The sequence below is a fragment of the Acartia tonsa genome, chromosome 2, assembly GCF_053477335.1.
Source record: "Acartia tonsa isolate MP-2025a chromosome 2, ASM5347733v1, whole genome shotgun sequence".
In the NCBI taxonomy this organism is placed as follows: domain Eukaryota; kingdom Metazoa; phylum Arthropoda; class Copepoda; order Calanoida; family Acartiidae; genus Acartia; species Acartia tonsa.
The window spans coordinates 4,934,649-4,962,098 of record NC_137261.1 but is presented as its reverse complement, the minus strand read 5'-3'; the positions used below and the strand labels follow the sequence as shown (position 1 = coordinate 4,962,098).

Sequence of the window (27,450 nt, the reverse complement as noted above, 5' to 3'; positions counted from 1 at the left end):
TTTTATTAATGCGTTCCAATATAAATGCAATTATTAATTAAAGATTATTTTTTTGGAGTTTTCCTTTATAGGTGCGAAGCAACTCTATTATTGTAAAATAGGAGTCCTTACAATTTTCCTTTCATTTAAATGTTAAAAATAATGATTGAAGCTGTTATTTCATATTTGTGTATATGATTTATTAAAACAAGTATCTAGTTTTTCAGCCGTAAGATAAAAACAAAACCCTTTAAATCTATCTTATTTTTAAAGAATATAAAATTAACAAGCTGCAAATCTTTTTCAAATTGTGTCCTTGTTAATAATAATTACACAATCTTTTATTCAACCCCATATAATACAAATTTACGTAGATAAAACAACGTCCCGCTTTTAGGTAAATGGATTTTTTTATCGACCAAATTCCGAGAAGTTAATTTAAAATTATTCTTGAGTGCACAAAAATCATAAAAAATACTTTAAACGAAAACTTTTAAGTCGTGGCAAAAACTTAAATGAGTTATTTAAGCAAACAAAATTTAGCATAAATGGATATTTAAATCCCAAGGTATTAAATGATCGAGCGTTATCTCATCATTTTATACCGAGGGATTTAAATATCCATTTATGCTAAATTTTGTTTGCTTAAATAACATTCTATTGCAACAAAAAGGTGATGTTAGCAAATAATTTCTTGAATAAAATCATAAAACGTTTTTTTCATTTAATTTTCATTTTTTTCACTGTTGTGTTTTTATTTGACATTAAAAATAAAAATCATAAAGAATCTTCCAAATCAAAGAGAAAAATCTTTGAATTATTGGTCAATTTAAGTTCAAAGATTTTTTTATTGTAAAAAGTAAATTTTTTAAAAATATTTTAGAAAAAAAATCCTCTAACAAAAAAAAATTATCATAATCCAAGATGGCGTCAATACATGTAAAATAATATTTTCAAAACAAAAAATTATAACTTGAATATCTTTTTTCACAGATTGAATTTCAAAAATCGGTCTGACAGTTTTTCCAAAGTCAAGTATGATCTATCGAATGAAAAAGGTTTGAAACTGATAGAACATTTCTTTATACTAAAACATATTTTTTCTCCCGTTTTTTCCCACACTTCCAAAAAATGAAATTCAATGAAAATTAAATGGTTCTCACGTTAAAACAATTTTCTCACGGCTCCAAAAAATGAATTTAAATGAAAATCATATGTACCATTTAAATCAAAATAAATGGTTCCCACATTCTAAAAATTTTCCCACGCTTGACATTCTTGAAAAATGCTAAATAAATGGACATTTAAACAAACCAAAGATCGCGTTTTTTGCAATGGAATGCCTATTTTTGAAAGATTATTAAAAAGAGCAATTCAAAATACTTCCAACAATATGAATAACCTTTAATTAGATTACCATAATAATGTTAGTCAATTAAAAAAATCTTTTAGCTGCCATAATGTGTTTTTCAAATGGTTTTCGAAACCGATAATATCCGCTGCATTAGAACTGGTTCTGATCCATTATGAAAAAATCATGTATAGCATCGTATTACAGACAATTTTCACGAATAATATAATAGTTTTTTCTCGCATCGTATTATAAACAGCTTTCCGCGGACATAGAATGTACAATTATAAGATTAAAAACCTCGGGGCTAAAAAAATGTTTTTAATCTTATGATTGTACATTTTTATATACGTAGAAAGCTGGATATAATAAGATACTAGACATAGTTTTTTCGTATGGATGAGAACCGGTTCTTATCCACCGGATTCGAATAAATACGAGAAAAATCTTAAAAACTAGATTAAATCTTATAATTTTAAAATTTAATGTCTGTAATACGATGCGTTAAATATTTATCTTATTCTTTTCATATTGCTTGGCCCAAAAGTGTGACAGTCTAGTAGATAATTCCGGCAGTAACCGGGGGAATGTAATTATCTGTTGATTAAGAAAATAATGAACGCTGCAATCAAAATTCTATTCAATCTGCTCAAAAAATCTAATTAATATTTTTTTCGTGGAATCCTTTCATACGACGTGATCTATATTATAGCATGCGTAAGATCAAATATGTTGCATGTATGAAGAACTTGTATGTGATTGTGTAAAGTAACATTCAGCTAGAAAGAAAATACGTTAAATTATAGAAGAATCAGGGACAGGGGTGTATATTCTGCATGGGATCCCCGGCTCAGGGGGGGGGGGGGGAATAAAAAATAAGTGGTTGGAGGGAAAAAAATGTAAAAATTAAGAAAACTGAAAACATTTTTTCCATTTCGCCCCCCTCCTTGGTTAAAAAAACTAAAAAATGTGTGGTAGGAGGGATAAAATAAATAAAATATAGAGTTCTTTAAATATTTTTCTATTTTCTCCCTACTTTTCAAGAAAAATCTAGGGGGGAAAAAAAATAAAAAATTTTGTAGCAGGGGAAAAAAATAATTCTTGTGCAGAATATACACCCCTGTTCAGGGAGGAAGACTAGAAGAGACTTAAAATGATAATTATACCAAAAGTTTATGAAACCATTCTTTCATTCGTTGGGTATTTAAAAACATTATTAGGTGTTTCAATCCAGCAGTGTCCAAACATTTCAACAAATAATTTTAATATGCAGAGGGGAAAATTTGGTCTTTCATCATTGGGGAATGGGGATGTGTATCAATTCATTTGTATTATAAACAAGGATGACAACATCCATAAGTAGCGAAGCATAAACAATTAAATAAGAATTTAGATATTAGTTGACAAAAGCATGCATATTAGGAAAAAATCACGAAACCTTTTCAACATTTGTTAATTTCTTAATATTTATTTATATTTCAGTACTATGACTAACAGACTGACGGCATAGGCGTCCAAGGGGGGGGGGGGTAATGGGCCATTTGGCACCCCCAAACGATTTTGAACAATACCCCCCCAAAAAAAATTACCCCTACCTTGGGGGTGCCGTAGGCACCCACAACGATTTTAGGGGGTGTATTTACCCCCCCCAAAATGAATGTTCTTTAAAAATTTTTTTTGGGGGGGTATTTACCCCCCCCAAATTGAATGTTCTTAAAAAAAAAATTTTACTGAAAATTTTTTTTGGGGGGGGGAATCTATGATGTAATTGTAAAGCACTGAAGATTCCATAAAATAGATACCTAACTAAATTAAATATTTCATTAAATAATGAAAAAGAATTTCTATAGGCGATTTCTTTTGGGAGGATGTCAGGGTGTCTCAAAACTAGTTATAAAACTTACAAGGACCTATAAGACGCTTCACTTTAAAGTATAATCATATATAGTAGTGGCGCCCTTAGCATCTAAGAACTCGTGTTTTCTAAAGGGTAAAAAGGGAGGAGAAAAATAGCATAAAACCACTCAAAGTATTGACCTATAATAGTGTGGAACCATCATGGGATCTATGTGAAGCTTTCCTAAAAAGGAGAACTCAGTATTAAAAGTAATGAAATCTGAAGCTATAGTCAAATAAACCTTACTTACTACTTTATGTTATAGGATAGTACTTATTAACTTAATAGATTAGGTAGGTGCTTTTTTACATAATTAAATTACCCCCCCCAAAAATTTTACCCCCGGGGTAAATTAGCTTGAGGGGGGTAATTACCCCCCCCAACAGACTTTAGGGGGGGGTAATTACCCCCCCCAATAAAATTTTACCCCCGGGGTAAAAATTTTTGGGGGGGGTAAAAAAAATTTCGGCGCGCTTCGCGCGCCATTTTACCCCCCCCAAACACGAATTACCCCCCCCCCTAAAATTTTTTACCCCCCCCCCAAAAAAAAGCTTGGACGCCCCTGACTGACGGTCAAAGTAAATTACATACTGGATGCTCAGAACAACGGGAAATTTAATTTTGATATTTTTAACTACAAAAATTTAAAAAAAAACGGACCATAAACACCAAAGATATGAAGAAAAATGTGAAAAATATAAAAATAGCCAAAAACCTGCAAAAAGGCAGTCTGACCGCCATTGATGTGTTCTTGAAACGAAAGGAAATTTAATTTTGATATCTATAACTGAAAAACTTTGGAAATTGGGCCATAAACACCAAAGGTATGGAGAAAAATGTGAAAAATAAAAAATAGCCTAAAACCTGCTTAAAGGCAGTCTGACCGTCATAGTTGTTTTCTTGAAACGACAGGAAATTTAATTTTGATTCTATAACTGAAAAAATTTTGGAAATCGGACCATAAACACCAAAGATATGGAGAAAAATGTGAAAAATACAAAAATAGCCTAAAACCTGCTAAAAAGCGGTCCTATCGACATTGATGTTTTATAGCTAATTGTTCTCCTTGATAATGGGAATGTTGTCAAAAAATTTCAGACTTTTATCTTTAATAGGAGCCGAGAAAATCACGTTTCCCCCAAACTAAGACGGACATACGGACATACGGACAGACGGACATTTCAAATTATAGAGTAGCTTCGCTACTAAAAATATAGGCCTCCTTGCAGTGTCCTAAACACAGGGTGCGGCTCTGTCAACCTAACCTAACATATAAATTCTTTGTAAAACGGTTTCAAAAATTCAAATTAATATACTTACATATACTCCTTCTATCCATCCGAACTTGACAACTTTTCCCTTGAGTTTGCCTGTGTTCCCGTCTGTTCCATCCTCTTCGGAGCCCTAAAAAATAACAAATAATAGATTTTATGTTAATTTGTGCCTTTTTAAAGATGGGAGAAGGATGAGACACGTCTTAAAACCAAACCTAATACACAAATGATATCAACAACAAAAAAGTTATAGTACTGAAATTTGACAGTTGCTTTAATAAGAAACAATGTGGAATTGTGAATAACGGCGTCGGAACCGTATGATCAAATGTGCATTTAATGTTGTCTTGATATTGCTACGCTAATTACGAACATAACTGTCCTTGTTTTATATATAAACATTAAATTGAAAAGAAAGAAAAACAAGGATGACAACATCTATGAGTACCGAAGCACATAAAAATCTTGGAATGGACAAAAAGACAAAATGAATTAGAGCAAATGTTTAGTTCTCATAACAAAAAAAAGACAAATATAATAAATTCAAATTTGTCATAGAAATATTCACTACAAATATAAATTGTCTATCTTTAATAGCAGACGAGAAAATTACATTTCTATCATATAGAGTTGTTTTGCTTCTAGAAATATAAATTTAATATTTCTGTAGAAAATGCAATTTCTTTAAATAATAAAACCTTATTTTCTTTTTAAAAGGGGATTAGTTTCTTAATGCTTATAAATCTCTCAAAATAAAGCAGAAAAGTTTGACAGTTATTTTTAAAGTACACTACTCCATTTCAGACCATATATTTGAAAGTACATGGAGTATAGACTATAGATCCACACTGATAATGTTGAGATTTTTTTACTAGAGTAAACCTACTTCGACTAGTCAAAAGTATAAATATATTATCTTGTTTAGCTATTACTTTATAGCTTACTAGCGGCTACGCCTCTAGAGGCCTCAAGGCGCACTTGAAGAGGGGGAAGTTCAATTCTTTAACCCAATCTTTATTTTAGATTTAAAAGAGGATTTTTTTTGGGGGGGGGGGGCGGGGGGGGGTTCCTGGGTTGATTTCTCTTGGGAGTGTGGTGGTTTCCTCCCCAAAAATAGCTATAACCTCCCCAGGACCTATGAAAATTTACCCTGTAAAGGAGAACCATAGCGGTTTATGGAAAGCGGTACAGACAAACAAACAAACTGACAGGCATCCTGTTACTTTATTACAAGAATACAGTAAAATTTTAGTTTAGATGTAATTTTTTCGAAAGCTATTATTTTATTATTAGTAAAATTACTTTCTCCTTTGTGGCAAGGTTTTAAAAGCATTTGAGGCTTCTTTATTAACTCAATTGTATATTTTTTCTCGGCCCATAAATTTAAATGGTTAAATGGGATTAAATGAGTGAACGTACATGTTTACATGCGACGGATTTATTCGGACAATCTTTTAGATTAGGGAAAATATGGGAATAGTTATTTCTCGTATCGTATTATAAACGGCTTTCCGCGGATATAGAATGTACAATTATAAGAATAAAACTAGTTTTTTTAGCCCCGTGGTGCCGAAGGAACCGGCTAAAAAAACTAGTTTTAATCTTATGATTGTACATTTCTATATTCTTAGAAAACTGGATATAATGATGCTAGACATAGTTTTTTCGTATTCATGAGAACCGGTTCCTATCCACCGGATTCAAATGAATACGAGAAAGTTATTTATTGTATGTATTCATATTTAATTAAGCCATAAGAACATCATGTATCTGATTTCAAAATGCCTTCCTAGCCAGACAGCCGCAGGGCTACACATGTAAATTTTGATAGGCGGACACGCTGCACGAGATAATAATCAGTACCAGTAGGGCCCTTTTTCTTACTTTTGCAAAATACCAATTAAGTCTTTACGTAATATAGCAATTTTAGCTATAATAAACACGTCTTTTCAGTAGAGTATCTACTAAATAACATAGGATATTGCGTAAGTTAAATTACCTATAAAAATACTCCACAGACTATTACTGTCACTCACACATAAAAGTAATAAAACAGAGGGTGCAGGGGTCAAAACCCTATGCCGACCTTTTATTGGGTCTTTGAATATTAGCCAATAGAGTAGGAATCATTAACAAAGAAGCTACATAAGTGCAGAAAGCATTTTTTTAGCAGAATAAAAAGGTCCCCAAAACTTAGGCCAAGTAGTTGTCTGGGTTATACAACTATACTTATTTATTACTCGAAAAAAAAAATAGTGCTCGCAGTGACTTAGACATTGCGGAATTATGTATAATTTTAAATGTATAAACAGAATCATTTATCCATAAAAGTTTGCTGCGCTACTTTAGCACATAATTTATTTGTTCTTATATAATCATTCTGTTGCTCTGTTTGATCTAAAGTATACATTTATATACCTATCATATGGAAAATAAATGTACTATAGATCTTTTGAAAGAATATCTAGAGTAAAATGTCAATGACATGTATTAATTCGTTTTAGAATTTTAAAGAAAAACTGGAAAGAAATTGTATTTAGTATCTAGTATTTTTTTTAATCATACGTAACCTGCTATTGAAATTTCTTAAACAAATAGCAGTTGTGTCATATTAGGGAGAGAGAAGATATTAGACTATGAATAAGACTGTTCCCTCATGCAAAGTTTTATAAGTAAGTTCTCCAATTCATTGGCTTAAATACTTTGGGGCATGTCGCTAAATATGTTATTTTAAGCTTTAATTAATCCAAATATACAGAAATATTTGTTCAAGTTTCATAATCAAACATTGAAGGATAGATTAATTAATAATCTATTGTTCTATCCCTGAGTAAAGGTGTGGTCAGAGAGATAACATCAAATACCTTTTTTATACTTCTTTTCCTCGAGGCAAATTTTTTTGCGGGCGTAAACTTTTTTGCAAGAATTCCCTATTAGTAGAAAATTGTAGTGCCTAAGTATTGTTATATAAGTTGTATTGTTCTAGGGGCTCGCAGGCCTCTATGGAATAGTAACTCATATTGAAGGATTTTTTAAATCCAAAATGTTTGTGCGAAGTACTAGCTTAAAATATCCTTTAATAATTGCTTTATTTTATACAGGGGCGATCTTTCTTTGATCTATGAGTAGGGTCATTGTAAAGGAGAACCATATTAATCGTATTTTTGTAAAATTAATCATGCTACATTGGGTACTTCAAATATTCTGCCATTCTTAACTTGTAATTTCTCTCTCACCTTCGTAAATAAAGAAAGATGAAATTGCAAATTTTGCCATGTGATCACTGTACCTAATAATAAATTAACAAGGATGACAACAACCATAATTGTAGAGAAGCTTAAGAATTATGAATGGATATCGGGAACAAATTTACTATGGAGCAGTGTCATATAATAAACATTAAACTTGATCAAATAGGGAAATCCCGAAAACTTTAAAATCACAAAAACTTAAAAATCTAGGAATTGATCAAGCACCCCAATAAATAAACAAATCTTAATAAATCTTAGTGAAAATATTTAGAATGTAAAATAATTAATCCCTGAAAATTACAGCCCTTTATCTTAAAAAGTAGTTGTGAAAATCACGAAATCTTGAGAAAATCTAGGAATAGATCTAGCACCCCAAATAATAGACAGATGGACAAAACAAAGTATAGATCAGATGGGCATATCCCAGAGGAATCTTCACCTAAAATTTCAGCTATCTTGAATAGGAGGCGAGAAAATTACGTTTCCTCCATAGCATTACGGGCGGACACACAAAGTGAACTATAAAGTAACTTCGCTACTAAAAACTGTATGTGCAATATTACGAAAATCCGATACATAATTTTTCGCATTTTAAGCAAAAAATACATAAATTCCAGTAATATTTTTGATACAGGAATCCCTACATTGTATAAAAAGAAAACCTTCATTGAATTTTTTGTATTAATAACTTGCAATTCCTTCAATCAATAAAACAAATCTCTATATTGCATGATACATACAAGCAAGACAAATTTAAGCAGTAGCGTAGCTTTTTAAACTATATGTAATTTGTGCACTAAGTGGCTGCTTTTTAGCAATTTGATGCAAAATAAAACGTAGCAAAGTTAAATGATATTTACTTAGTTCTAACCTTTGAATTTGTAGTAGAACGAAATTGAAAAAGAACAAAAATCAGTCAAATATTTAAATAGCTGAAATTCTTTCAGGTGTGCCTGGTACTTGGAGGGAAACGAACTTTAGTTTTATAAAACGTTCTCTTATTTCATGGCTTAAAAATTTGGACATTTTTTTTGTTAAATCGTAATTGATTAGTACAACTAGCCAATGACTTTAATCTACAGAAGGAGTAATTTTACATAAGATTGAAGTCTATTAACTTATCCCTTACGATCATTGCTGAAAACACATAAAATAATATATGTACTATCCCTATTTTAAAAGCCCATATCATTGTACAAGTCCCTGGTCAAAGCCCCTAGGCACCAGATAATTTCTTCAGCCACAATTAATCAAAATTTTTCAAATAACCGCGAGCATAAAAAGCTTCACATATATTACAACATTAATATGTTGGTTTTTATGTGGAGCATCATATCAATTTAAACTTTCACTGTTTTAAAAACAAATCTTTTCTATATTTAGGGCCTGTAGATCAGGGGCGGCAAGGTTTGTAGTATTTTTAGGCATCGTTAGAGTAGAGTTAGAGTTGAAGTAAAGGGGGGGGGGGGGGGGGCGAAAGTGACACTTTTTGAAACCAAAACTAAAAGTCAACAAAGGAACTCAACTAAAAAAAGAGTTACAAGTCTGAGATTTTGCATGGCAGTTGCTTTGTAGGGGTAAAATATGGAACTATGAAGAAACGGCGGCGCAACCGCCGAAAACCGCCGTTTCCCGCCGAATTTTGTTTTGCCTTTTCTCGGCGGTTTTCGGCGGTTGCGACGCCGTTTCTTCACAGTTCCATATTGTACCCCTATAAAGCAACTGCCATGCAAAATGTCAGACCTGTAACTCTTTTTTTAGTTGAGTTCCTTTGACTTTTAGTTTTGGTTTCAAAAAGTGTCACTTTCGCCCCCCCCCCCCCCGGCCCCCCCCCTTTATTTTTATACTGCGATTACCAATTGTGACCACATTTTTTCTATTTTGCCATATAACATACTTATTTACATATTTCAAAATTATTTCAAAATGTTTAAAAATGTTGTACAGTTATAAATTTCCTAAAACGGATAAATCAAATGAACTATACTTTCGCTAATTAGATAGGTATAAAAAAACATTTATTATATTTTTTTACAGCATTAAAAGTCGCAACTAAATCAATAAAATGATATTTTTACTCGTATCTATACTGTCTTAAAAATAAAATTATTTCATATTTTTCAAACAAGAGCAAAAATATTCTTAGATATATTCTATAGTAAAAAATAGGACCAAAATTTTAAAACTATTTTCGAGATCTTTTGCTTCAGACAAAATTTACTTGTGTTTTAACAAGTTGATTCGTCCCTAGTTTACCTTCCCCCTCCCCCAAAAAAAATAAAATTGAATGTGTTAGGTAAAACCTGTACTTCCCCCCACCCCTCTCCTTTTAAATACTGTTGGAGCGAAGCTGGTAGTCACAAACAAAGTGTGGAGTGGCTACGCTACTAACAAGATTTAATCTGCCGACTAATCTTTAAATTACTTAATCGCTGATTTTGCAATCAATAAAAAAGCAATAAAATAATTTCATTGCCATAAATATTTTTATTTGTAAAAAATAATTGCAATCTTTACGTTTCCGATTGGGTAATCATAATGATAGCTCTTTATCTAGTTCACTGTGTGCTCTGTTACGTTTTTAAAAATCTTAATTATAAAGTAGCTACGCTGATAAAACGAACTTTCCTTAAGACAACTCTACTTACTTCTTTAAAATGTAATTTCTACGCTACCTTGAAATGTTTTTGATACTTGATTTTAATTTTTTCATAGTTTTCCTATCAAACTATATGATTTACATGAGAAAATTGTTTTTGATGTGAATTACGGTGACTTGAAAGTATTTTTACTTCTTTGAAACTTTATCCCAATTGAAATATTTCATACAAATCAAACAACAATACATTAAAGAAAAGATTATGTATAATAGCATATTTATATGTTTTTTATCTAAGAAAGTAATTTTATCAAAAAGTTAATTTAATATATACTTTAAAGCAGAGGAATAAGGTCTTTTTTTACCGTTAATATTCTAATAACCACTTATCCGATTGAGTTCTCCATGTAAAGGAAGCTTTAAAATAGGTAACGAGAAAGAGGGGTGATTGTTTATTTTAAAAATCATGTTTTGGATGATTTTGTTTTGTTCCTTCTATAAAGACGCCAGGGGCGCAGTCGTTATTATAATAAAAAGAGTAAAAAGAATAATTAGTTTGCAGACTCAAGTTAAGGTTAAACATAAGCAAATATAAATATATGTCAGCACTCAGCACTAGTAATCAAACATATGAAAACACTGAGGAAAAACGCCTGTAAAAAAACAGGGATGTAGATCCTCGCTCTTTTCAATGGCTTGTTTTTGAGATTACACATGCAATCTAAGAATGTTATTTTATCCTGTGATTTTTTGTAAGGGGGTGGAGTCAGGGGGTATTTTATTTCTGATAAAACTTGATTTCACCTTCTAACTTAAAAACAAGAAAATCTAAAAAAAAAATGGCGCAATACGTCCGACTACGACTTCGGCTCTACATCTCTGGTTAAAAGGGGTCAGTGAACAATCATCTTATCAGATAAGTATCAATTTCAAGAACATCAGAAGGCTGCAAGTGAATTCTACACAGGGTGCCGCCCAATAAAAAAAATTATCAAAATATTTTCTAATACAAATTGCAGTTTTAATCAAATCAAAAATACATTTTTAAATAATATAAAAACGTAACTTTTTCTTTAGTATTTCGTTTCTATACTTTTTTGGAAATTTAAGGAACTTAAATGTGTTCTAATTTAGTGTATTTAAAAACAATTAAGTAGAAATAACTAGTTATGGATGGACACCCTGTAAATATTAGGTCAACAGAGAATAAAAATAAATTAAGGTTAGAAAAACGTATTTTTAGATGTAGTATAAATGTTTACTTTGACAGAGATCTTTCCATCTTAATTACTTAGGATTAATTTTTTTTTACTGTTGCATAAGTTTTATTTTTCCCCTAAAATTTTCCATGTACAATTTATTAGGTATTTATGTACTTTAAAGGACAAACCCCAAACTGTCCCAGTTTTGAGCAAGATGATTCCTGTGACGTCATATAAAAAGGGAAGGGGGAAGAAAATCTCTTCCCTTTTCTCCCATCTCTTTTAAAGAGATTTTCTTCCCCCCTTCCCTTTTTCTTTCCCGAAACGTAAATGACCTAAGTTGAATCGTCTTGCTCAAAACTGGGACAGTTTGGGGTTAGTCACTTTAGAGAATCTTTGTAGTGACGCAGCTACTCTGTAACTTGATCGAGCGTATGTACAACTGGCAGTCAGTCCATAAATATCAAATTAATATATTTACCTTTTGGTTGATTGGCATACCCTCTTCATCTCTAGAAACATAGTTGCCAAATTAATTTATGGAATAATCTTAATAGTTATGTATCGCATCGTATTATAAACAGCTTTCCTCGAATATTTAAATAAATATTTTAAGTTTAAAACAAGTTTTGATAGGTATCAATTTTGTCATCTTAATTGAATAATCGTGGAAAATTGTCTGTAATACTACACGATTTTTCAGTATGGCTCAGAACTGGTTCCAATCCAGCGGTATTTTTTACATATCAAATATGTAAATTAAGTTTTTCAAAAAGCCCTAGTCCTTTAATTGTAAGTGGGTAGAGGAGAGGGGTGGCAAATGCCATGAAAAGTTTTCAATGACTATTACGAAACTACTCTGAAAATTATTTAATTTAAAATTTACTTGGCAACCCTGCCTGAGCTGTTCCACTGTAGGTCTTTGTCCCTTAACACTGTTCCGTCCAAAACTCATCAAATTCCTAAAAAAAAATTCTTTAAAAACTATTTTTTCAGAAACACAGAATGAGTGGAGAAAGTACAACAAAATTATTGGTTGAAATGATTGTACACAATTAGTTTGGATCCAACCAATCAAAATTCAACAAAAGTACTCAAAGTTTTTAACGATTCTAAGACTTTGGGTACCCTTCCTAAAAAAGTGTGATATGTATCTATCGACATTTTAATTCTTGCAAATTCTACTTAATGTTGTACTTTTCTAATCTTAGATAAAACACGACTAATTAAAATTTACTTGCAGGTGTGCATTTTCTTCCGCATGAATAAAAGTATGCTACAACAATGTGTCATAAAAGGTGTCAAAAATCAGAGTTCATTAAATATTCTATTATTCAAAGTAGTATTGTTTTGTGTCTGAAGCCTAAGATTTTAATAAGTTCTTGGAAGGTTCTAGACTATTTTATTTTTAGATTTTAATATTGGGTTGGTTTCAGGGTGGGGAAAAACCCAGGGTTTTTTTTAAAGCCCAGCCCAACCCAACCCAAAAACCCTTAAAAACCCAGGGTTTTAAGGGTTTTTATGGGGGTTTTATTGGGTTTTTTAAAAAAAACCCTGGGTGGGTTTTTTGGGTGCGTTTTTTTGGGTGGGTTTTTTGTATGCCCACCCTGGTTGGTTTTGGGCTATTTTTCTTCTTTTCTCATTCCTTTTATTAAAGAGTCCCTTAGTGCTAGGGGCGCGGTCGGTAGTTATTTAATAAAATAGTGCACATTTTCGAATAACAAAATTGTAAACTTTACTAATATGCAAATAATAGACACCCCTTTTTTCTACCTTTTAATTGCATGTATTATCTAAAATACCACCTTGACTTTAACCTTACTCTAATCATGCAAATTACTTTTTATGCAATTAAGTACGTTACTTACCATATAGATTAATAGATATATTGACCTTTTAGTCAGGTAAATTCTGGAATTTTCAGTATATGCATTTTTGCTTTTAATCACCCCCGAAAATTATTTTTAGCTTTATAGGGTTAAATTATATGCTTTCCTTTCACTTAAAAACTTATTGTTTGGGTGCATGCATGAGTTAGGTCATAAAAATATGCCCAAAATATTAGAATATACAAAAAAACATATATGATATCATAGTATTTTAATCATATACATTTTGATATTTCAGTCTAGTTTTTTCCGTTCTTAAGAAGACATCCAGAATTACTATTTCATCATATTAATAGAGTATTGCAATTTTCATAAAACATTTCCCCTACAGTCCAAATCAGTAATCATATTTATAGAATGTTTTATAAAGAAAGAGAATCTTGTATCCACCTACCAACAACTGTATTATGTTGATCCTGTTAAATTAATCTTAACAATACAAAACGAAAAACAACTGTTCACGTAAATTTTTTAATGAAAAATTTTAAGTATATAAGAGAGCATTTTAGTTTAATTCTATTTTGGATACCTATATAAAGGAAGATTTAAATAGATAAACAAAGAAAAATTTATTATCTAAATCAAGTAATGCATTTATAAGTATATTCAAAGATTAACAAGGATGACAACATCCATAAAAGCGAAGCTCTGAAACGGTAGGACAAACGGACATTAACACTTGTATAATGTCAGAACTGAATAATCAGAATGCGAATGTATAAGAGTCAAAGCAAAATTGTAAGTAAAGTTGTTGAAAAACTGCTTGATACAGGATAATGATTATGGACATACTTACATTTTTAGGACTTGATTATAGAGTTGCTTCGCTTATAATATTGTACTTTGTTGTCCCAGGAATCAGTATACCAAAAATCAGACCAATCAAATAATTAGGTCACATACAAATTTGTTGTTAAAAATGTAAAAAAATCAACATGTTTAAAATGGACGTACGGACATTCTGGTAATGATTATAGAGTTGCTACGCTTTCTAACTTGTACCTAACTATTACAGGAATCACCATGCAAAATTTGAAATCTATAGGACAATTCTAACATGCCTAAATTAACGAAAAAAGCTATTTAAAACAGTAAAAAAATCAACATGTTTAAAATGGACGTACGGACATTTTGGTAATGATTATAGAGTTGCTACGCTTTCTAAATCGTACCTAACTACTAAAGGAATCACCATGCAAAATTTGAAATCGATAGGACAATTCTAACATGTCTAAATTAACGAAAAAAGCTATCCGTGACGGACGGACGGACGTACGGACGGACGTACGGACGGACGGACGTACGGACGGACGGACCGACCCTAATTATAGAAAAGCTTCGCTTTTAAAAATACTTTTTTGTCAAAAAAGGTTAAGAACAATGGGATGTTATAAACTTTGGGGACTAGTGTAATAAACACCCAATATCCCCTGCCTCCCTGGATAAAAACACTCACTCATTACATGATCAAAACTCAGGGAGAAAGGGTACATTGGGCTGTTTATTACACTAGTCCCCAAAGTTTTATAATAACGTTTTCTTATTCGTTGGCTTAACAACTTTAGGGACTTTAGTTAATTTTGATTGGTTGTTTAATTGAAATGAGTGATCAAACGTTTCAACCCCCTGATGTTAATCTAAAGAAGGGGTGATATTTTGTATCATCATTGGGGATGTACATCAATTTATCGGCCATTGGCTTATCCCTTTAGATCCCTGATCAAAACAACTATTCCAGTAGCCGCTAAGAAGAGGGTTTAAACTAAAAGTACAACTTACAAGTGCATTAGAGCAGTAAAACTGTAAAAGATTAGGGGATATTGTAGAAACCAATACCTATTATATTTAAAACCTGTCTTAGTTCACTATGTACAGAATTGGGGTCAACAAAATGACCAAGGATGAGAAAATTAAGAGTTGTTTTGTCAGGTAGCCCTTTTAATATACGTACCAAAAACAACTAAAATAGAAATTTTTGAAAATGTGATTTTGTCCAAAAGTTATTTTTGCCAAGATTCAATCAGATTTAATTGATATAAAGTTAGTATTATAGCGTGCAGCTACTATTTCTCGAAAAGGGATATATTATTACTTGAAACTTTCATCTGATTTTCTTGTTTTATAATAAAGTGAAACTATCAACGGGCTAATATAACGATCCCCCCCATTCCCTCCCCTTCTACTTGATAAACGATCTGACCAATAAACGAGTTCCATGTTAGCAAGCTAAATTGACAATTTATATCCTGTCATAATATCCATTTATATTCTACATCCATTTTCTCGACAAACTTTAGAAATATCAAAAATATATTCTAAACAAACAAATAATATTATTATAAGAGTAGCTATTCTAAACCTTTAAAAAAGAACCTTCAGTTCCATTGAAATGTAGAACATAAATAGCTGCTATCAGATAAGATTTCTACATAAAGTACGTTAAAAAAATAGCTTGGTTTCCCGCTGATTTTATTTGCAGACTGGCCAGCCAATTTTGAAAATAAAAAACGTACATAACGTACACAAAAAAAATACGTTACGTACATAAAAAAAGTAAAAAAACGTACAAGAACGTACAAACATTCCTAATAAAAATAAGTTAAATAATTTCCTAGTTACCTATTATCAATACATTTAAGTCTACTAGCAGCTACCTGTAAAGGAGAACCATAGCGAACTGACAGACACAAGATATCCTATTACTCTATTCAAAAGAACTAGCGTCTACGCTCCTAAAGGCCTCTAGGGGCACTTGAGGAGGGGAGAGTTGAATTCAATAAAAAAAAACATGGATGACAACATACATAAGTAGCGAAGCTCAAAAGTTATTTAAAGACATCTGGAAAAAAATTAACTTAAAATCAGTGAGCAATTAAAATTCATTTTTGGGGGGAGGAGGTAGTTTTTTTTCTAAAGTCAATTTCTCTTGGGAGGGTGGATGGTGATACTCTTCCCCAAAATAGTTATTATGTACAAAGTATATCCTATTATAAGGACCAGCGACTACGCCCTTAGAGGCCTCTAGAGGAACTTGATTAGGGGGGGGGGGGGGAGTTGAATTCAAAAACCCATTTTTTTTATTTAAAAATAAAAAGTAAAAAACAAGGATGACAACATCCTTAAGTAGCGAAGCTCAAAAGTTATTGATGGAAATCTGGGAACTATATAAACTATAGAGTAGTGTCGTAAAAAATAAGCATTTAACTTATTTAAATAAATTACAAAACCTTTGAAAAATATATAATAACGTGAAAATCTAGGAATAAATTCAGCCCCCCCAACATTACAACCGACTATCAGGAATATGAGTTGTGAAAATCACACAAACCTATACATCTAGGAATCGATCTAGCACTGCAACAAATAGACAAACCTTAAAGAAACTTTTTGAAAATATGTAGAATGTGAATTTATTTATTCCCTCAAAATTTCAGCCGTCTATCTTGAATAGAAGTCGAGAAAACCATGAAAAAAAGAAAATCTAGGAATAGATCTAGCACCCAACCAAAAGGCAAATCTCAATGAAAATATGTAGAATGTGAACTTATTCAATCAAAAAACAGGAGCCGAGAAAATCACGTTTCTCCAATAGCATAACGGACTGACAAAGTGATTATAGAGTAGCTTCGCTAATAAATTTTTTAGTGAGGGAGGGGGAAGTAGACCATCCCCATTTCTGATTTCAATTTTAAAAAGAAAGAATAAATAGGGGAAGGGTGGTGATTTTATTCTAAGAGTAGTTTCTCTTGGGAGGGTTGTTGTACCCTCTCCCAGGACCTATGAGAAGCTAACCTGTAAAGGAGAACCATATCGGTTTAGCGGTTAGCGAGAACCTTCGGTACAAATAAACTGACAGAGAGACATACATCCTGTTATTACGTACTAAGTATATTCTATTAAATAAAGTAGTAAGTTTTTGGTCTGATGCTTAAGATTTTCATAACTACTTCACACAGTTACCGAGATGGTTTTAGGCTATTTTTCTACCATTTTGAATATAGGTTCTTGAAGGGATATGGAAGGACAGAGAAAATAGCCTACAACCTCACAAAGATCATGTCGGTTCAGCAGTTAGCGAGATTCTTCGTTACAGAAAAAAAGGATTTATAGGATAAACATATAATAGGATATAGGGTTATTTTGTCTATTGCTAAAGATCTCAGAAAATACTAGTCTTTAATACAAAGTAAATCAATGCCTGTCTGTCTAAAGCTTAAGATCTTGGTAACTGCTGAACAGATTGGGTTTTAAATTCTAATCTTCAGGGAATATATCTACTGGTCCTGTGGTAGTTTTAGGCTATTTTCTTAGAGTGTGGGAAACCCTACCTCCCAAAAAAATCAACCACCCCTCAATTTATTTTTGTAAACTAATGCAAATCAGCGGGGTGGGGGAACCCCCACCGCACCCTGGGGCGAAGCCTAAATGAAAAAAATAATCACAATCTTTTTTTATATTTTTTTTGGACAAATTTCCAACAAACGATTCTATAAAAGAGGGGACGAAGCCTCTAGAGGCTAGGGGCGAAGCCTCTAATCCTAGTAGAAAGTAAAAAGCTTTAAGTGTCCCTCCCCCAAAGAAAATAGCAAAAAACCATCACAGGACTATTAGGTATATTCCGTGAAGAGTAGAGCCCAATAGGTTCAGTGGTTACTGAGATATTAAGCTTCTGATATACAGACAGACAAGCAGACAGACAGACATCATTCTACTTTGTATTATAGATAATATACTATTTTTGTAATACTTTTTGTACAAATACAAATAAATATACAAATACTTTTATACTTATATTTGATTCTTATTCTTTAAAAGCTGAAGATACCAAAAAATAAGACTTCTTAATCCTAAACTGAGCACCATATGATATCTCGGAAAATTTACCCTAGTATATAAAGAATTTGAAAAAAAATTATCGTAAAATCTATTAAAGGGGTAGTTGCATGAAATGCATTTAAACTTGAATTTAGTCAACTGCATATCTCTTTCTGTTTAATAGTTTAAACTAAATCTTTAGGACATATATTTCAAATCCATAAATTTAAACTATAAGTTCTAATAACATATATGCATAATTTACCTACATGTTTTTGTTCTATGAAAATTTAAGATAATATTGAATTTATTCAATATAATACACCTATAGTTTTTGTTAAAATTTTCGTACAAAACATACAAATTACTTTTCTGCTAATATTTGATTATTATTTTTAAAAAAACGTAAAACGTACAAAAATACAAATTTCAAAATACGTTACGTACACATATCAAAATAACGTCCAGAACGTACACAGATTCGATGCGTAACGTACAAAACGTACACTCTGGCCAGTCTGTATTTGGTTAGGACTTCAAGACAAAGTCGTGTACTTTTCCCAAAATTACCAAATCTAAGGGTGATGATGGGGGGGGGGGGGGGGGATGTGCCACTTTTTAAACCAAAATTAACACAAAGGAACTTAAACTAAATAAATGTAATTGAAATAAAGAAGAAAGATATACCTACACAAGTTTACATTTAAAACCACGAAGATTTTCTCCAGTTATGGTCAGTTTGTTCGTATAAGCCGTTTGTCCATTTAAAAAATGTTGACTTACTAGGAATTTTGGTTTGAATGGCGATTCCTACGAAGAATTGGCACTAATGTAATAAGCAAAACATTTTACTTATAAAAAAAACTATGTATGTCTACTGTTTTAAATATTATGCAATATTTTTGCAAAGAATTTCTATAATACCTATTCTATTTCTATTATATTTTGATTGTCCGTCTAATTTATTGAGCTTCGCATTTATGGATCTTTTTAGACTTGTTCAAGTTTACATTTGAATGCAAATTCTTGGACAGGAGTATGTTAAACAAATTAAACATATAATAATTTTATGATATCTTAGGAATATAAAATTATTTTAAAATCATCCATGAAGGTAGGGACCAAAAAAGGCTGCCAAAAGCAGAATTTCACAATTAGACTTATTTGTCATTCAATGACCTATCTATTAAGACCCATTAAATTTAATCTAAACCCCACCCCCCCCCCCCTCCCTGATAAAAGGTTATAGGAGAGGACATAAGGTGGATTAAAACCAAAAATACCCACAAAACATTTTACACAATCCAAATGGCTGAATATCTGTCCTTTATTCAATGCAAATCTTAAAATGCAAGCACCTGTAAAGTACAGTTAAACTTTGGATTAAATCATGACAGAAATCTTAGAAAAACTCAAAAATATTAAGTTTCTTAAGTTTTTATTTTGCTATTTTCAGAGGGGGTGGGGGGGGCATTTCACGCCTTCTTGTCCATTTTACGCATGTGATTAAGGTGTTTAATGACCCAACCTTTAAACTACAAGTAGATCCTTTTTCCAGTTATCCTTTGTAATTTAAAAGGGAATGCTATTTTTTTTATAATCTATGTAATTTTTCTCGTTACAATAATATTCTTCATTCAATCAAGAGAAAAGAGCAGTTTTAATATAAACCAAAAAACAATTTATTTTTAATAAAGTTTAATAATCTTTAATGTGTACTAGTTTGTTCACTGTGTATATGACAGTGGGTGTCAGAAACAAGATACTAGGAAAAGTGCACATAGAAGGATAAAACAACTGGTGTTCTATCACTACAGCATACTATCACCTATCTTCCCTATAGTATCTTATCCAAAAAGTTACATATAGATGAGGAAATATTAATGATAAGAGTAAAGTAAAGTGAAAGGGGTTGATTTTGCTGTTGTAATAATATGCAGTTATAAAGTTTTGATAATCCAAGATGGAAATTATGCACACCAAAATAACATGGATAGATTTAAACTGCTTCCTCTCTACGTTAATGGCCTCTCTGTACTTTTTAAAATCTATAATACAAAGTAGAACGCTGTCTCTCTGTTTGTCTGTCTGTATGTTTGAAGCGAAGGATCTCGCTAACCGCTGAACCAATCGGTTTCTCCTTTACAGGGTAGTTTCTCATAGGTCCCGGGAAGGTTTATAACTATTTTCTTGGGGGGTGGGAGACCCCCAACCCCCCCCCCAAAAAAAATGAAAGACACCCCCTCCAAAAAATATTTTTCCTTCCAAATTTTTTTTTTATATTTTTCTTTAAAATCTAAAATACGAAAAATCGGTTCGATCAAACCTCTTGGGGCACAGCCCCTAGATGCTAAGGGCGAAGCCGCTAGTACATATAAAAAGAATTAAATAAAGACTGTCTATTAATGATGAATTAGCGATTGATCCCATAGCATCTTGGGGCTCTGTATTCCGTAAGTGGGAGGGAGTGGGCATACAAAAATCTTGTAATACCCTAATAGATATTATTAATTCAAAATTAATTTAGTGGTTAGTAAAAGAAACCTTACTACTTAATATTTTGAGATAAGGTTAAGGGTTATTATATTATTGAGGTCACCGGTGTCCTGGATAGAAAACAGGTTTTTTTTGAGTTACGTATGACAAGACCTATATTTCTATGACCGGGCGTGTATAACGGTTCAGCACATAACTTCCATTAAATCACAGCTGATCATTTTTGTGGATTTTTTTGAAAATTACTTTTTTACCCAGATTTTCATAGTTTTTCCCCAAAAAATCACAATCTTCTCACATTTACAGCTTAGTTAATCTAAATTTATTCAAAGAAAAGTATAATAGATGACAGCTCAACCAAAGATTATGTTATTATCAATAACAAGATCTTTCAGAATCAATTGATTAATCTAAGATTTGTAGTCTTTAAGTTAGGTTAAAGTTATTTGAAGTTGTTATTTGAATTAATGTCTAAACATTTAAACAAAACTTAAGTTTGTTTTGGTAGTTAACACAAATAAATACTCACTTGTTAAGTCCCTCATGCATGCCTCATGAATTGTTATAGCATAGTTCCTGGCTGTAATAGGATGTTCCTCTGAGGTTCCACCAATGAAGTTTAAATTAACATGCTTCAGAATCAGCAATGATTCTGTATAAAGTTTTCCTTGTAATATTGACAAGTTATCTTGCTCAATATTGGTTCCTTGCTGACTTGATGTCTAAATAGTTCCTGTGTTATTGTTTGTTCCAGCTCATCATCATTAGAAAAAGTCAGTTCAGTATTGTGGCTGCTTTTAAAGGTTTTGATGAGTTTCTGTTGCAGTTAAAATGATAGTGGTTGTGTGAAATTCTTGCCAGTGTCAGACACAAACTGCACCAGATTCTTGTTTACTCTGGCCTTTAAGGTATTCAGGTAAACATTGTAACCTGAAAGTATTGTGACAGGGTGGTTTTAGCTGTTCTGGGTAATGAGTTTGGATCTACTGCAGTTCATGGTAAAATATTGCTGATAACAAATGCTTCCTGGTTTATGATTTGACAGTAGATGGCTGTTCTCTGATCAGCTTTTCTAGCAAACAGTAGGCTGTTCCAGCTGGCATTTCTAAATACGGAACTGCAGTAGAATATCAGGAACTGGCAAATTGCTTTTTATGTTTTACTATGACTTACTTTTCTTTCCCTCTGGTGGAGAGAGCTTAAAGCATTTTGTTTTTGGGGTTTAGTTTGTTTCTAGGCTCCTTAACAAGATGGGCAATATAGAAAAGATTGTCACATGTAACACCCAAGAACCTAGGATGTCTGACTTATGGTACTGTTTCAACTATGACTACAGTGCCTGCTTCATTCGAAAAGGTGGTAAAGACTATTGTAGATGATTTGATTTGACTGGAGAAATGAATGGGTTCTGACTTTTTAACCAATCATTAAGAACTACTAAGTAAGCTTTTATGTCCTTGACATAAGGATGAACAAGGGGACCTATGCTGTTGGAGTTGTCAAGATGTAATTAGAGTGAGGTGTTGGCATTTATGAAATTTACAGTTCAAATAGTATATGGTATAGGACCCCTCCTTGTAGGTCAGCCTGTTTGGCAGATTTGTATGTATATTAAGATCCTCTGATAACAACAAATTGTTGTCTACCTCTAAGGTATTCACATAAAAACGTTACATGTACTTATTCAAGTCTAGTGCATTAATATTATGCAGTAGAACCTCATTGTTTACAGTGTCAAAAGCCTTTAAAAGATAAATGGCAACTGGCACTCTTCTGATAACTGGTTTCTTATTGTTTGCAAGTTTAACAGAATCATTCAGGTAAGGACGAATCATGCATGCAAGATAAAGAAGTGAGACAGGGCAGTAGCTGGAACCCTGATTGTTAAGTTTCCCTGGTTTCAGTAATGAAATAATTTTACCAGTCCTCCATATGCTTGGTGTCTAGAAGTGATTTACTTGTCAATACTACAATGAAAACATTGTACAAAATCATTGCTGATTCTGATTTGTTTAAACTTTTTTGGTGGAACCTCAGAAATAGTCAATTGAGGTTATTAATCTTGTTATAGCTGTCATCTATTATACTTTTTTGCATGAATTTAGAATAACTAAGCTGAAAATGTGAGAATATTGTGATTGTTTTTTGAGAAAAACTATGAAAATATGGGTAAAAAAGTAATTTTCAAAAAAATCCACAAAAATGATCAGCTGTGATTTAATGAAAGTTATGTGCTGTACCATCATACACGCCCGGTCATAGAAATATAGGTCTTGTCATACGTAACTCAAAAAAAAACCTGTTTTCTATCCAGGACACCGGTGAGGTGTTTTATTTTAAACATCTTATAATAGTTGATTTTGTTTATAAAAATTAATACATGCAAACACTACCTACTGAGTGGAATAAAAATAATTTGTAAACAAATTAAATATGAAATGGTTTTACAAGATTACGATCTCTTAGGTATATATTTTTCTAGGCAACCGAATATGATAAATCATTCTGGATTTAGGACTATTAACCTGTTCCTTTGACAAATAATTATAAAACATAGAACATTTTTATCTTTTAATAGGCAATTAAAACATAAAAAATCCGCCCTCTTAAAAATCATTTTAATTAGAAGCATCATATGCAATAATAAATTAAATTAAAATCGAAACGAATACAGGTTGTGATCGAAATTTATTTCCTTATTTTTTGAAAAGTATTTTGTTTACCTACGTTTTTAATTCGGAATATTAGTTTCATAACATCGTATATATAATATTTTATTATATTTAATCAAAAACAAATTAAGGATCAATTAAAATCATTAGTTTAAAAGATCTCCTCTAATTTATCAATAAAATCATATTTTTTTATGAAGATTTTGTTTATTTCTTTTCCAATGACGCACGTTAATTTTTTAAAAAACAAAATATTAAAAACCACTCAAATCTTACATCCTTTGAAATCAAAACAAAACCAGTTATAAAGGATTAAGCTAAAAACGATGAACTTTGTATTAATCATTGATATCACATATAAAAAATGTATTTTGTCTTAGGAAGGGAGGGAACACAGGACTGTGAATTACACTGGTACCCAAAGTTTACTAATAGTTACTTTCTATTGGTTGCTTTCAAAGCAGTGTTCAAACTTTTAAACACATATTAATAATCTACAGACATGGTAATTTTGTTTAACATCATCCGGGATGTACATCAATTTAACTTCCATTGTTCTACCCCTTAAGGTCCCAGGTTAATCTAAACAGGAATTTAACTTGAACTTTTAATATCAACACTGCACTGGTTTAACACCTATGTTTATTGCTTATACATGTATTCCGATTAAATGGCTCAGTATTTTTAATTTTTATATTTGTTTTGTTTATTCAATTTTTAAATCTTACTCTATGATTTAAAAAGAAACCGCCAACTATTCAAAATATAAGCAAACCTGTAATTGCTTTCTGCAGGAAGAGCCTCTCTGGTTAGGTAATACCGCAGGGATTTTGCGTACTGGGTGAATTGTACAGTATCTTGGCCATGGTGGGTATACCCATTCTCTTCCTGGAGACAAATATGCCATTGTAAAGTAATGTTAATATCCTAATTTAAGTGGCTTAATAAACAAGGATGAGGTTCATCCATATGCTACGGAGTAGCTCCACACTCTGCGTCAGGAGTATCCAGATTAGGACAGCGAAGTTGCTAATAGATAAGTAATAATTTCCTTAATATAAGCGGTTTCCTTTAAAGTTTCAAGTAAAACGGACAACCTCACCCTCTTAATTTGAACTAAATTTAAAATAAGGGAAAGGTGGTTAGTTTGTTAAGGGCATCGCAGGTATAGACCCGCAAGGTTAAGCGTATTTTGAGTGAAAGCTCCTTATGTTTAGAAAAAGAAAACCATAAAAATTGCAGGTTTTGAAATATGTTATTATTATAATTGTGACAGACAGACAGATGGACAGGCATAATTGTCATTACCTGGTGATCTGTCTCTTCTTCGTCTTTGTCTACCTGGGCAACCTGAACAAGGGGGGGGGGAAGTTTTGACACATTTGCGTAAACAGGGAGTATAGGCTTTATCTTTGGACTGAGAGGATAGGTTATTAGGGATAAAATCATTCTTATATGATGAATTTTCCCAAGTTTTAAGATTTTTGGATAGGCCTCCAGGTTCTCTCTGTACAGGTAAAAATTAAAAAATTATTTTTTTTTTAAGAGTTAGAAGTCAACCTATAAAACAAAATATGCATATTTTTGAATGTTATTCACATATTTAAAGAAAAAAATGCAAATTTTGTTTCATAAGTTGACTTCTAACTCTTCAAAAAAAAATTTTTTTTTCATTTTTACCTGTACAGAGAGGACCTGGAGGCCTGGAGCTCCGGAACCTGGAGGCCTATCCAAAAAATCTTAAAACTTGGGAAAATTCATCATATAAGAATGATTTTATCCCTAATAACCTATCCTCTCAGTCCAAAGATAAAGCCTATGCTCCCTGTTTACGCAAATGTGTCAAAACTCCCCCCCCCCCCTTATAAAAAATCTTAGAAATTTTAAGGGATAGAAAAATGGACGATAAATTGATTTACAGTGTATGCTCCCAATTATGATTTTCATTATTGTTGTCATAGTTTGAGCCCTCCTAGTTTGAACATTGTACAACCCTATACTATCAAGACCTCAAATGAAAGAACGTGTATATAATTTATACTTTGGTGACTGGTATTGTTAACAGTAAAATTTCCCCTCCATCACTGTAAAGATAAAACACTTTTAGAACAAGAGCTGAGAGGGGTAGGTTTCTGGTAAAATCCGTAACGGTTATGTGTTATGTTAATTTTTTTTTTTTAATTTTGTCTATAGTTCTTTTCAATAAGAAATACACATATCTAGTGAAAATTATCGTCCTACTACTATTTTTAAGCCTTAAAACACACACCTTTACGGATTCTACCAGAAACCTACCCCTCTCTTTGTTAAAAAAATCTATTCTTCAATGACCAGAGATTTTCCTGTAAGTCGGATAAGTTAGCAGTTCACTTGTCCAACTTTTTCTTCGATTCATCTTAGGATCAGGCCAATTTTCATAAGAAAATTCGGGTTCTTATTGCGGGGTTAATCACAACTTACAGGATAATGATTACCCAACGCCTTTCACTTAACCATTGTTTTGTCAGTCAAAAAAGCAATAAGATACATTATTATTGAATGGTTTGTATACCTGGAACCTGGCTGCTTTAACCTTTTTGGTGCCCTTCTGGTCCAGCAGGGCCTGCGTCTGATTACGCTCCTCCTTATCCTCACCTCCCATTTTCTGAAAAATCATCAGATTGGATTAATACACAGAAACGTTTAAGTTAATCTACAACCCTTACCTATGCTAATATTTTACAAATTATCAATGGTATATTCAAATTCGGTGAAAAGATAAATTTTAGACCATTGTTCTGAACCGTTAAAACAGGACAAGCAAAAAATAACATTTATCTTTCATTCACTATAAGTCTAAATATATGACAAAACCAGAAAGAAATATGTGCTAGATGAAAGTTATATATATGATTTTAAACCTTTACTTTAAAAACATATGTAATGAAAAAGGGGTCTACTAATCCTAATCCTTATTTATGTCGACACGAATTGATTTCATAACCTTTATAAAAAATCATTCATATAATAAAAATATGTTATATGGATTCAAATAATACATAAAATTTTATTTTGTAGAATTTATAAACTAATGTATTAATGAATGTACATCGTACAAAATCTTATCCAATAGGTACTAGATTTAAAGAGCCTTAAATATCTATGAGAATAAAAAAGAAAAATAATATTATCAAAAAAAGACAGATGTCAAAACTAGCATTAGGAAATATAAAGTATAAAGTTGCATCGGTACTAAAAACTTGTAATTCAATATTATTCTGTTTATGAACTTGAATTTCCTTAAAGGTCCTAATTTTTATTTGACACATATTATTTAAACTTTTCTGATACATAACAAAATAGCGATTTTACACATAGTACGTTGTTGAGCACTATACCCCCTAATTTTTAGTTTTATCAAAAATAAGTGTGGGGTTAAGTTTGGTTTGTTTAGGACAGGATAAGTTAAGTTATATTGGGTACTCTGTAGCCCCGCAAAGGTTTGGCATTGTGAAAAGAAATACCCCCCTTATCTTAAATTTATTTCAAAAGAGGGGATATCATTTCATTACTTAACAGGCACTTTGTGTGAAATAAGATAAGTTTTACGGAATTTTAATGTTAGGGGGAGACTTGAAATCTGCATCAAATTTTAAGGATTTTATATAAATTTGTTTTTTTTGTATAATTCTTTATCTAAAAGCGGAAATGCATTTTAAGTTAATTAATTTTGACCATTAGGATAGATGGATTTTAAACTACCAGCGCTCTAATTGGTTAAATGATGTACGCCATCCAATCAGAGCGCAGATTTTTTAAATCCACCAATCACAGATGCCAAAATTAATTAACTTAAATTGCATTTCCGATTTTAGATAAAGAATTATAGAAAAAACGAATTTTATAAAAAAAAATCCTCAAAATTTGATGCAGATTTCAAATCTCCCCCTAACTTAAAAATCCCGAAAAACTTATATATCTTAGTGTGAAACCATCAAATATATTTTCAAAAACGATCTTAAGAAATCCTCGAAAGCAACAATTAC

The 27,450-nt window shown here is 31.7% G+C and overlaps 1 protein-coding gene across 8 annotated transcripts in view; it reads right to left on the bottom strand.

The window, feature by feature from the left end:
- LOC145334557 (bumetanide-sensitive sodium-(potassium)-chloride cotransporter-like) overlaps positions 1-27,450 on the bottom strand; it is a 93,790-nt gene that overhangs the window by 46,231 nt on the left and 20,109 nt on the right. For all 8 annotated transcript variants that reach the window (XR_013884857.1, XR_013884858.1, XM_080180069.1 and 5 more), the window contains exons 5-10: positions 25,977-26,069; positions 24,734-24,775; positions 24,201-24,313; positions 12,453-12,515; positions 12,035-12,065; positions 4,548-4,631 (exon numbers count right to left, since the gene is read on the bottom strand). Coding sequence is in view for 6 of the 8 variants with exons in the window: in XM_080180069.1 (XP_080036195.1) it covers positions 4,548-4,631; positions 12,035-12,065; positions 12,453-12,515; positions 24,201-24,313; positions 24,734-24,775; positions 25,977-26,069 (426 nt within the window). In the remaining 2 variants the exon portion in view is untranslated. The remainder of the gene's footprint in view (positions 1-4,547; positions 4,632-12,034; positions 12,066-12,452; positions 12,516-24,200; positions 24,314-24,733; positions 24,776-25,976; positions 26,070-27,450) is intronic.